Consider the following 12,934-nt stretch of genomic DNA (forward strand, 5'->3'; position numbering starts at 1 on the left):
CTTATGGAGAGATGCTTACACACAGGTCTTATAAATCTCTTTATAGCTGTACCTAATCACATCTGACTATCGTAATTAGTATTCTAATTCTGAACTATTTTGAAAATTGTAATTGAGTGCTCTGAATGCTGTTGTCCAGGGGAGGATTTTAGAGTCTTTAGTTCAGAAGGGAGATTAAAGACCTATAAAAATGAGAGATTTCTCTTCTAATACCAGGAAAGAAAAATGCCCCCAAATGACCCAGCACTTTAAGTGTTGCATCACTAAATTCTGTGCATCAAATCACACAAGAAATAGTTTTGTTTTCCTTCATGAGATATAACGAGACTGCGGAATTTCTAACACAGTTACCCTCTTAAAGTTAAATAAAAATACTAGTCATTTTCTTAAGTCCCTACAAACAGTTTGCTTACCACAAATGACAGCAATTTGAATTTCCTCTGACCTGGTTATTGGGATTGGCATCTAAATACAGCTGGTTATGAAAACAAATGATCTAGTCAACTAGTAATGAAGGCTGCTGTATGTCCTGACTCTTCATTTAACTCTCAGCAAATCCATGCAGCGCAAACATTGCTGTTGTCCTTATGTAAGCTAAGAGAGCTGAATATGCCGGTAGCATTAATAGATAAAGCTAATTTCCTGAGCCCTGTTCTTCTTTGATAGCGCAATTGAGATACAGCTGACAACTTCTCAGTGCTGGAAGGTGTCTAGGGAAGATCAATGATTTAGCTGTCCAAACACGCTTCATACATAGTTTTAATTAACTTTGAATGTCTTGTCAGCTGAAAAGTTGTTTGTTTTGGTCTTGAACAGAGAAAAATTATTCGGTGTGGACCACAGCTGATACTCTGTTGTGGCTGGTTAATGTGTCTTTATTTGGAGTGGGGAGGGAGAGGAAGGCGTTGGACTTTGGGACAAATTTTGGCTCTTTTGGACCACTGCAACAAGCTGGCAGGGATGGTCATCTCAGGAGTGTGAAGTTTGTATAGCCTTCTTGAAAACTGGTATCTGCATAGAGAAGAGGTAACCTGTCAGCAGGATGTTGCCTCCTCTGAAAGAGGCAGAACATGGACTTCAGTGTCCTGAGCAGAGCTGGTCCAGCAGGAGGAGAGCTTCAGCTCCTGCCATCTGGTGCACCAAAACAAATCGCACAGAACTGTGGAGGGTGGGGAAGGGGGGGGTGAATGAGGATGTGGAACAGCTTTCCCCTGCCTTCCCCCCAATTCCTAATTTAAGTGTTTTTAGCACCAGCTGTTACTGATGTGCACGTTAAAGTTGTCATGTTTGTTAGGAAATTCTCTATTGGGATAAATGTACTATTTTACCTGTAACTTGATAGGTGATTGATATTTTTAATTACAAAAAAAATTTCTTAACCACCTTTTACATGAAAGGGTGAAAGATACATTTTTAGTATTGCTTTTGAATTACCTTTCCTAAGTACTAGTTTTTCACATTTGTGAGTTTCACAGTACCACCTCAAGGTGGGGTTTTGAAAACTAACCAGGTATTTCATTCTTAGTTTCCTGTTTTAGAGAACTGCGCTTCAACCCAGGTGTGTGTGATCCACTAGAACTCTAATTACAAAATGTTACCCAAATATTTTCAAAACACCAGGATTTTTACAGATACAGGGAAGGTAGCAGAAGGAAAAGGTATTATGCAAACTTCAAAGTTCAGCAGAATTCTAATTTTAAAATTAAATTGGATAATTCAGCAGAGTCTTTTCTTCAAAAATTGTGTTTTGTTCTCTTAAAAAAATCACAGTTGAGCTATTCTAAAAAGCAGTATGTACTAGGGTATTTACTCCATGTTCTCTTGTGGATCCAAATGTACAGTGGTACATTGGAAGGTAATATCTTTAAATAGAAACTTACCTAAAGAGTGAAGTGATACTGTGAAGCTTTTCATCCTTCTGATGAATTCAGACTACGCATCTCTGCTTATGTTTTAATGTGAATTATTTCAGTAGATGTTCTAGGGAGCACATAAAAGTGCTAAAAAACTGTTAGGACTGTTGTTAGCTGTACCTCACTCTGAAAAGGCCTCATCTCAATCTACTGAATTTGAAGGATTCAGGACAGAGGTTATAGTGCACAAAGGTTATATAAAGATAAAGACACTTCTTTAAGAAATAAAATTTTTGAGCTAATCCACTGAAAACTTGGATGTAAATGTTTTTCAAGGTATACAATCTCTATGTACAATTGTTCATCTTTACATTTGAAATTTGGTATACTTGAGTCAATGTTAAGTAACTTCAGTTCCATCTGTTTTTTTTAAAAATTCCTCCTACATTGTCATTCTGTCATAAGAGGAGTCTGGGAAATGATGGAAACAAATGGGATGTACTAATGCATTTTTCCACAAGATTTGTTTTTTCCAGCAAGCCATTCTAGTACACTCAGTCATTTATAGCAAATAGATGCAGAAGTATGGTGTTCCAGTGTACCTGTATTAAAAGTCGTAGACTATCTCACCAAGCACCTCATAGTATATACAACTGAAAAAGGCCACTTTTTGGAAGTGATGTTAATAATTGTTTTTAAGTAGTTATCTAGTTGCAATTTATGATATGTCGGTATCCTGCTGAATTAGTGAGAACTGAGTGATTGAATTGCCTGGATTGCACTGAATTTCCAGAAACCTACCAGTGCAATAAAGTAGTTACTGCTCTGTTTGTAGTTAACACAACAATTTGCTCTGCATTAGCCATTGAATTAAAACCACTCTGTGCATTCCTCAGTTGTGGTTAAAAAGACAATAATACTTTAATGTGGTAGATGAAGAATTAGAAAACAGTTTGTGGCATTTTTACTTCTGTTCATGTACAGATCAAACTCTTGCCCCAGAGCAGCATTTCTGTAAAGCTTCAGGAACATAGTGTTGCCAGTTTCACATTCCAGGTGAAGAAATTATTTAAGTCAGCTGCTACAGAAGTGATGTCATACAAAATGCTACAATATACAGACCCCTTGATATTCATTACTCCCTAGCAGATCTAGAGGCAGCATTTGAAAGGCTGCCATGGCTGTGTGTTGAAAGCTGGGGGTCTAAGTTGCTGAAGAAAACAGTGAGGAAAGTATAAGCAAAAAAATTTCCTAGCTAAAGCAGCACACTGGGCTTCTACAGCATGAGTGGTGACACAGAAAACTGGTAGAAAACAAGCAAAAGGGCAGGAGCAATATTGGAAACAACTCTGAGCAATCAACAGCTGGTTAGTACATGAGGTAACAGCAGACAGGCAAGAGTGTTGGTCAGATAGGACCAGCCTGCTGCCTTGCCTTTGTGGTAGCTGTTGACCTACTGCATAGGTTGACCTACCACAGTTTTTTATAAACAAGCCATTAATGGCCTGTATAATGTCTAATAACCCAGGCCTATTTTTAGCAAAAAAGTTGAGCCGGAGGCTTATCAAATAAAGCATGAATTCAATGAGAATGGAATTTTTCAATGAAAACTAAAATTCAACTAGTGTTTTTTTTCCAAATAAGGTGACCCTACCATGTCTCTTTTTTCTCTAGCAAAACCATGCAATATCAGGCTTGATGTGAAAGCAAGTAGGAGAGCACACTTCCCTTTGAAGAAGTTTGAGAAGGTTAATTCAAGAAACTTCTGTGAAGGCAGAGTCACAGAATTGTAGAATGGTTTGGGTTGGAAGAGACCTTAAAGATCATACAGTTCCAACACCTGTGCCTTGGCAGGGTGACTTTCCACTAGACCACATTGCTCAAGCCCCATGCAGCCTCACCTTGAACACTCAGCCTGTCCTCACAGCAGAGCTGTTCCAGCCCTCTGATCATTTCTGTGGCTCCTCAGCCCCCCTCCAACGGGTCCATGTCTTTCCTGTGCTGAGGGCTCCAGAGCTGGACACAGGACTCCAGGTGGGGTCTGAGCAGAGCAGAAGGACAGAATCACCTCCTTTGACCTGCTGGACATGCTGCTTTTGATGTGGCTCAAGATACTATTGGCCTTCTGGGCTGCAAGTGCACATTGCTGTCTCATGTCCAGTCTTTCATTCACCAGTACCCCCAAGTCCTTGTTGGCAGGACTGCTCTCAATCCCTTCATCCCCCAGCTTGTATTGATATTGGTGGTTGCCCTGATCCAGATGCAGGACCTTGCACTTGGCCTTATTTAACATCATGAGGTTTACATGGGCCCACTTCTCAAGCTTGTCCAGGTCCCTCTGGAGGGCATCCTGTCCCTCAGGAGTGTGAACTGCACCACTCAGCTTGGTGTCATCTGCAAACTTGCTGTCGTAAGTATAAATACAGCAGTTGAAGCCCCTAAGTGATAATTGTCATGATAATTCTCCTCTAGTTAGAAGAAATTACAGGTGGCATGTGTTCCTATACTTAAAGTGAAAGTTGGTGTCGTATCCAAACCTGGACATGTGTTGTATCCAGCCACTAAATTCAACTACCCAGTCAGTTTCAGCTGATGCTGGCAAACCCACTGAATGTTCAGGATTGCTGTGGTGATACCTCAAGGAAATCCTCTTCTGTGGAGCACTTGAAATGTGTCTCTGAAGTGCAGATTTCCACTTGGCAGGTTCTGCCGTGGCTAACTGCTCAGTTTATTTTTATCTCTTTTGTTTTCTGCATTTTAAGATTCAGAAGCTAAGTCATGTTTTAATCCTATTTGTTTGTATGTGGATTACATTACAAATAGGAAAGCTTAAGAAGTGATTTGAGCTCTTAGAAATCAGAAAGTTCAGTGTTTGTCTGACCTGTGAAGAAAACTGGATTTTTTTTAACGTGACAGATGAAGATTTAACTTACCTAGTAGTTAACACTAGAACATAAGAAATTTACTTGCATGCAACTATAGATGCCAGTCTTTGATTTGGGCACTTAAGCAAATAATGAGTCAGTGTCTCTTATTTGTCAGGGAAGCTGAGGAGTGTATTATTTGAGGCTTGTGCTATATTCAAAGCTTTTCTAGTGTAAGTTCAAAACTTAATGCTTTTGGAAATTTTTCTTTTTCTATTTTCCTGTCAAAATAAATGCTTGTTTCTTTTAAAATTGAGAGAACTAACTTTGTCTATACCTGGGAAGAGGGGCAATTTCTCTTTAATAGTGCTGTACTCTGCCTTCTAGGTTAGATATTTTTGTCAACGTCATAGTATTTTCATCTTCATGTTAAACTCCTGTGTTTAGCTGTTACTGTCTAAGTCCATTTGTTTGGTGATTCTTTCAGTAAAAATTAGCCAGATTTGGAAGCTGTAATCTGTTGTTTCCCTGCTGGGGTGTGTGTGTGGGCAAGTTAATTGTGGAAAATTAAGAGAGCAATAATTTCTAGATCTGTCTGGTTTGTTGTTTGTTGGGTTTTTGTGGGTTTTGTTTTTCTAATCAGATATATAGCTTAACCCCTGAATGAGCAGCAGTCATAAAACAACTGATTGGTACACTGAGGCATTAATTCCACCTGATGCAGTGGCAGTTTAAGGCAAGATGAAGGTTAGTGCTGTCAATCCAGGACTAGCATAATAAAAATAACATGAATATACGTTTCGTATATGTATATTCCTATATAACCACAATAGATTGGGAAGGTTCCTGTTAATCTTGGTGTGCTAGGATGAGAGGTAGAAAGTGGTTGATTCACATTTGCATTCTGGACAACATTCACATTACTCTTTTGAGAGAGCACGCTGTTCTATCCTAACGCCTAGGTTAGCAATGCCAGTGAGACTTGGCTGTAGCTTTTCTTTTCCCCATTCGCTAACTCAAGGATCATAATCCAAATATGTGGACAACAGTGGGTATTTGGGTGTTATTTGGCTTCCTGTTATTTTTTTTCCATCTTTGTGGCTACAAACCATGTCGTCTTTGTACAACATGGCTCCTGGAGGGCCAGCGTTACCGAAGGACAGCAGACCCAGCGTCCAAACCCAGTGGGGTGAGGCTTGCCAGAAGTGAGAGATAAGGCTCTAGGAGGAAGGAGCTCTGTGAAAAATTATCCTTTTATCAAAAAAGGGTCTGGCCAGAAGATACCAGAACTTTTTTTAGACATTCAGTCTAGACCTTTTGTCCTTCAGTCTCCTAAGGAAAAACAGCTGCATTATAGGGCACGTTCTGCTCACCTGAGTGTGTTTTCCAGTGCAAGCTCTTCTGGAAGCCTGCTTTGCATCACATCTCTGTTGTGAGGTTTAATAATACTGAAACTGTGCCTGAATATATTTTTGGCTAATTTGTCCCTGTTTTCATATGCTAATGTACTTATAGCTACAATAGTTCTCATGTAAATATTAATACATTTTATTTTACATTCTTGTGTGCTGTTGAGGTCAGATTTTAATAGGCCTACATTTGCTCTAGTTTCTTACCACTGTTCATGAATGCTTCTGCTTTTCAGAACTTCCACTAATGCCACCCGTAGCTGACTACTCTTGTGCTCTTAATGTGACATTTCCTGCACATTTTACCGTTACGTTTTTCATGTACCAGGAGCCTCAGCAAGTGGGACTTGGCAAACAGCATGTTTCCTGTGTGTTTGCAGACCTAGAGCTGATAACTTCTCTTCATCAGTACTTTTCCTTTGCTCTTACTGATCTTTGCAGATAACCACTGGAGGGAATTACTCAACCTGCAGTGCAGGGCTCCAGACCTGTGTGTGGCCCCTCACGTAGGCTTTTACAGCTTCCACACCAAGAAATGCCGAGTATTCTGCACTTTGAAGGTCCTGAGCTCTGTAGGAATAGTGTTCTTATTTTCTCGCCCATGTCTAGGAAGTCATTCTGCAGTTTCTGGAAGAATATCACAAAGTTGAAATGTTGGGATTTTGTAGTATACTCCTTTTGCTGACCTGACAGGCTTCTTCCCATTCTTTGTTATTTTTTAAGTTTTCTATGTTACTTAAGGTAAGCTTTGCAGGAGTGTATAGTACTACACCATGACAGTTAAGGATTTTTTTCCATTTTATGAGGTTTTCTTCAGCTTCGTGGGCCAAATATATCCTCTTATTCCATGGAAGGAAGTGACTTTTTATAAAAAGGCTAGTGGTGAAATTAAGTAGAAGGATTACTTTGGCTGAGAACTTTTTGCTGTAAAATGTCAAAGCTCTGTTGTTTCACTTCATTTAAGTCTTAGTGAGGATTTTAAAAAAACAAAACCCAAAGAAACTACCTTATACAAAACTGCTTACATAGGTGTTACCTGACGTTTGGTATAACTCTGTTTCTCTTCAGGTAGACTTGGTGCTCAGATCCATGCAGCTTCAAATCCCAAATAAACTCAATGTGTGTCTGTCATAATAGCTGTTTCTTCACATTTTAGCCAAGAATGGCAATACTTGGTATAAAGACACCTGCTCTGTAAGACTTTTGGACTTGCTCTTGAATGCTGAAAGTGGATGCTGGCCTGTCAGACACTTTCCTTTTGGAAGGATGACCATGACAATTGTAAATCAGAGCTTCCTCTAAAGAAGGAAGTATTTGCATGTTGTCTTCATGCAGAAGCTAAAACCAATGGGCCTTTTTGAGGAGTGGGTTGGTAAGATCCAAGCCGGCTCTCCTGCAGTGTGAGTTTTTTGTACATCCCAAGTTCCTCCCAGGCTCTTTGGAGAGGTAATCATGTACACAGCAGCTCAACCATCTGATCTTTGCCTTCAGCTCTTCTAGACCAAAAAGGAGGTGGTAGTCTGTAGTTTGTCTTGTTCTTTATCCTTGGTGCAGAGCTCTTTTAAGGAATATTTGTTGTAGTTCCAGTGTGGCATTCAGGTCCTGGCTATGAGGCAGGACCACATGCAGTAGGCACACAGTGAAACAGAGGAGGGTCTATCTGAACATTGGGAGACACTTATTCACCGTGAGGGTAGCTGAGCACAAGAACAGGTTGCCCCCAGACGTGGTGAAGGCTCTGTCTGTGAAGGTTTGAAGCCTAAAGACAGGGTCCCAGGCAAGTGGTTCCAGGTGGCCCTGCTTGAGCAGGGGGCTTGGACCAAATGATTCTTAGAGGTACCTTCCCACCTCAGCCACTTTGTGAGTCTGTGGCCTCTGGCAACAAGGGCCATAGGCACTTCTCTGCTTCTTTGGAGCAGTTACATGAAAAGCAGCTGATGATCAGCATTCCTGTTCGATATACTTGACTGTGGTTAGGCTCCGACAGGCTCTCACTTTGTGGCTGCTTAGATGAATGGACTGGTGAGTTATTTATCTCTGAACTAGAGGGATGAGGCTAGAGATGAGCAGCATGTTTTAATCTCTGGAGCCTTTTGCAAATTAGGACGATTCATTAACTCTGTAGATGTATCTTCACCATTTAAACTGAAGGCCCTGTTTTGTTGCTTAGTGATACCTGCTTGCCTGTTATAGAGGTAAGTTCAAAGAGAAGACCTCTACCCATATGATACCTGCTCTGTGGTGCTGCTCTTAGCAAGAGTAGAAGTATCCCTGGAAATTCTTCAGCCAGTCATGAGGATACAGGCTGTCTGCTTTGTGAAGATGTTGTTGAAATAATTTAACACACCTAAGGGAAATGTTAAGTTACAGAATAGACACTGTTCCACACCAATGACACTACCCGTACCTGTCCTTGCTAGTAGTGCCAGTGAAACGTTATCTGTAGGCTCGGCACTGTTGTTGGTGGCTCAAAGGCCTGAAAATGATCATACAGAGATTCATTACACTCTTTTTGTTCTGAAATTAAAGTTCTTTGACCACGTTGAAAGATAGCATGCTGACAAATTAGCCAAATAAATGAGGTACATAAAATGGCAGGATGGAGTTTTTGGTACCTGTTGTGTGTGGAAATAGCAGCTTGAAAAATGTATCCTGTGGCAGCAATCTGCTTTTCAGGTGCTCGTCTTTCATTCATGGCAGATATTTCTAGAGAAGGCATGAATGGGAACCCTGATTTTAGCAGTACAGTTGATTTTTTTGAGGTTGTTTGCTGTGGATTTCTTGTTCTTTCTGGTAGTAAAACAAGGTCAATTTGTGCTTCAAACATATAATTGAAAATCCTTCTTCTAGCAAATTAGGCCTATGGTGCTCAGAAGCAGATGTTGCCTGTGGGAGGCAAATACCTTCTTTTCTCCTTTCCACTTATATTTTTCTGCCCCAGATGGATTGTGAGAGGCTGACAGCAGACCCAGCAATGGGCAGAGCTGTAACTGGCCATAGCCCTGCGTACTGTTTCCCTCCCCACAGCAGGGCAGGAGCACCATTCAGGTTCCCTGTGCAACACCATGGGCGCTATAGGAGCAAGATGTGTGCAAGCGTGGTAGTGGGGAGTAGAAACAAGGAGTGTGGGTCTGTGAGGCAAATGATGGGACGTAACACCCTGTACCACAGTAAATCAGTATCAACAGGTTTTCTCTGGTTATTTTCTGATCACTCACGTGCTTATCTGTGTGTGGGACCAATCACAGCTGGAAGCCACTTCCATTTCTGCCTGTAGTGATACTGGTGGCATCCCCGCAAAGTCCAGCAGCCACTCTGCTGGAGGCAGTTTCCTGATCCCAGCTGTAAGATCACCTAAAGATTTTGTTCCTGCAGGTCAGTTGCTGATTGTAAACACTGTTAATAGGACTGTGATGCAGTTCCAGAGCAACCAGTTCCATTATTTTCTCGAGTTCCTTCAGCACTGAATCTTTCTTTTTGCTTAGCTCATGGTTGGATTACTTGACATCAACAGTTTTGGGTGAAGAAAGATTGCATTTGTTGGGCGTTGGATCGCAGTTAACTGTAATTGTCAAATCTTGCCAGTCCTCTCCCCTTTGCTGTGAAGTGCTGTGGTGTGGGAGTCTCTGTGGAAATGGAATTAGATGTGGCTCTCTGGCACCATTTTCTCTTGGAAAGGGTGTGCAACAGTGAGTAAAGGCACTTGAATAAGTTGTTGGAAGTGCTTGTTCAAGGTTTCTGGCACAGATTAATTTCTCTACACAAATGCTAGGAGAAGTTCTGGTTTTAACTACCCAGGGCAAAGGAAGCAATGACAGTATAATTGTAGAATAACTCAGGCTAGAAGGAGCCTCAGGAGTTCATCTAGTCTAGCCTGCTGCTGAAAGCAGGATCACTATAATTATGAGAATGTATTTATAAACTCATTTTGCTTAACATCCCTTTCACCCTCTTCTACTTGCTTAATCTCCATGCAAACCTGTATCGGGCAGAACCAACCCCATATGAGCACACGCTAAGTGAGGTGAGGAATGAGTGCATACAGATGGTGACTGAATTACTTGCACAGAAACCAGTTTCAAAAAAATCCAGTCTTCAGCCAGCAGTCTGATCTGCCCGCTCATAAGAGTCAGTCTACCTATATGAACTGCAAAACATTCATATGGTCTAAAAGGTGTGTCAAGATTTGATTTAAATTCTCTGACTTCCAAGAAGAATGATGCTAAAATACAACTGCTAAATACTGTTTATGTTGTTATTGCTATGAATTTGTTTGAAAAATCTGGTCTGTAGTCCAGAGGACAGTGTCAAAGGTAGTAGGTAGAATGTCCTTATGCTTTTTTTGACACAGGGGACATGTCGCCTTTGTCACCACTTGGCAGTCTGCCATTTTAGCTCAAATACAATATGAAGGTTAATTCTCTAGGTATTTCAAAGATACATGTTTTCTTAATTATCGTTCCTGTTACATTTTCTGTTGTCCTCTATAGCACAGTGTTTTTAACTCTTCAGGTAATTAGCTGTTTGTCTGGGTTCTTTTAGCACGTGATAGGAGTGTAGTTACTATAACTATTTTATGTAGATTTACCTAGAGTTAAATTACTTAACAGATTCAGGGAATGCAGAGTCTCTGAGGTGGCACAGAAGTCAGTGTAGCATACTTGTTTGCATATTTGTTTAGAGCCCTTGAAAGGTCTGTGATTTCTTGGCTGCTGTGGCCATGTAACTCATTTAATGAACCAGTCAATGTGAGCTGACTGGTATCTATAGAGGTGTAACTAATGGAATTCTTATAAAAGCATGTGTCTCTATTGAGATGAGATACATGGCTTTTTTATAGCTTCCATGTGTATTACTTGAGCATTTGCTGTAGTGATTAACTTCAACAAAATGAATTTATGTCTTGCAGCTTGCCTTGAAGGGATCTAACTATGCTGGTCTGCTGGAGCGGCATCGCATTCATACAAAAAACGTGGAGCACGTTGTAGAGAGTTTACGGTAAGAGTGTATGTGTGTTGAAATTTTCAGACAAAGTGCAAATATCCCTTTGATTGTGTAAAACAACAGAAGGAAGCTTTGTGTTACAAACTCTAATAAAATACTGAAAACAGGGTGATGCAGATTAACAGTCATCCCTGAAATAATCGTAATGTGGACTAGCTCAGTTCAGTTAAGTAACACACCGTGTTATACTTTGAAAACACAAGAAAATGATGTAAAGGCTTCGTGTGACTGTCAAATGCTTATAAGCCAAATAGCACTGCAAATAGTGTCACTAATTATGTGTCAGTTTTTCAGAAGGATGTGACGGGAAACTATAGGATACACTCAGGCTTTTTCTGCACTTTGTAGGAACGAGGGGATAGAAGTTCGTCTTGTAAAACGTGGTGAATATAATGAAGAGACAGTTCGGTGGGCAGATGCTATTATATCAGCAGGAGGTATGACTTTATGGAAGGGAAGTATTTGTTTCAGTATGTTTTCATACGTATTTAAAAAAAAAAATTGCAGTGCATGAAGCATCTGCACATGTTGAATGTATGCACATTTTGAAAACAAAATGGTCATCTAATTGTCAGAAAATATGACACAATGCAATGGTTGTGACCATCCTCTCTACCACTAGTATCTAAAAGTGTAGCACTGAGAAGTGAATCCCAGTGCATGGCCACTTTGGAAATGTTCAGTATTGTTTTGTGTAAAATAGTAGACTGTGGAATTTACTATAGTTTTCAAATAAAGAGGATAAAATGTTTTCTGTCATATGATTATACATAGCCGTAAACAATACTCTTTAGCTTTTTGTATGTGAGATGGAGACTAATTACTACCTTTTCCTGCCCTTGCTCAAACTGTCTGTCTTGCTTCCGCACTTAATTCCAGTGACTGTAGTATCAAGTTGGATGGTACAGGTAAATGTATGTGTCTTCTGAGCAGCCTCAGAAGCAACTACAGTTAACCTGTTTGTTTCTTTTTAACATTGAATTACAGCAGTTTGTTCAGTTATTTTTGTGATTTGCTGCAAATACTGCATAGTGTTGCTGGGCTCTGACATAATGTTCAGTCATATATGGCAGTTCGAGTTGACCGGGCTCTGCCTTCTTGAAGCATCCTGATATACTCCTGTAGATTTCAAAGAACTCCTCCAAGCTGGAGATTAAAGTGCCAGTTTGGATGTGGCAACATCTGTCATGGTTATGAGGCAAGCAGCTGGGAGATGATTACATCATCAGAGGTTTTCAGAGGTTGTGTCTTGGTGCAAAGACTGATTCAGGTTATAGCTGTCCTTCTGTTTAACAGACAGGACATAATATCAATAGCCGAAGAAGCCAATAACACTGAAAGATTTCTGTTTCAACAGCTTTACCTAAGACTTCTTTTCCAAGTGTGCTTATTTGGGGCCAAACAAGACCTTTAAATTGTGCCTTCTAGAATGAAAATGGAAATTGAACAAAAGTAGTTGTGTTCTTGTGATTCGCAGTAAAATTTGGTATTGTTTCTTGTGTCGTGTGGCTTTGATTAGTGATACTTTAGAAATTTACTTTCTTAAAGAATTTCTCTTACCAGCTGATAAACGTAGAGAAATTTCCATAAATCTCTTTGCAAACTCGCTTCTGCCAAATTCAGTTGCCCGGGCCTGTGTAGCTGTTAGAGAAGTAGTACTTTTTCCAGTCACATTTCTTATCTTGAATTCAGTTGTCACTACACCACTTTGAAAGGGGTTAGTAGTTTTGTGGTCCCATTTTATTTCTGTGCAGCTTATGTGATCGATTGTTGATACAAAAACATGTAGTGATAATGCTACAGG

General features: G+C 40.2%; 1 protein-coding gene across 2 annotated transcripts in view; it reads left to right on the top strand.

The window, feature by feature from the left end:
- NADK2 (NAD kinase 2, mitochondrial) overlaps positions 1 to 12,934 on the top strand; it is a 32,024-nt gene that overhangs the window by 4,169 nt on the left and 14,921 nt on the right. For both annotated transcript variants that reach the window (XM_065860419.2, XM_065860420.2), the window contains exons 2-3: positions 11,036 to 11,124; positions 11,479 to 11,567. In XM_065860419.2, coding sequence (XP_065716491.1) covers positions 11,036 to 11,124; positions 11,479 to 11,567 — 178 coding nt within the window. The remainder of the gene's footprint in view (positions 1 to 11,035; positions 11,125 to 11,478; positions 11,568 to 12,934) is intronic.

Source organism: Patagioenas fasciata, chromosome Z (genome assembly GCF_037038585.1).
Source record: "Patagioenas fasciata isolate bPatFas1 chromosome Z, bPatFas1.hap1, whole genome shotgun sequence".
Lineage (NCBI taxonomy): Eukaryota > Metazoa > Chordata > Aves > Columbiformes > Columbidae > Patagioenas > Patagioenas fasciata.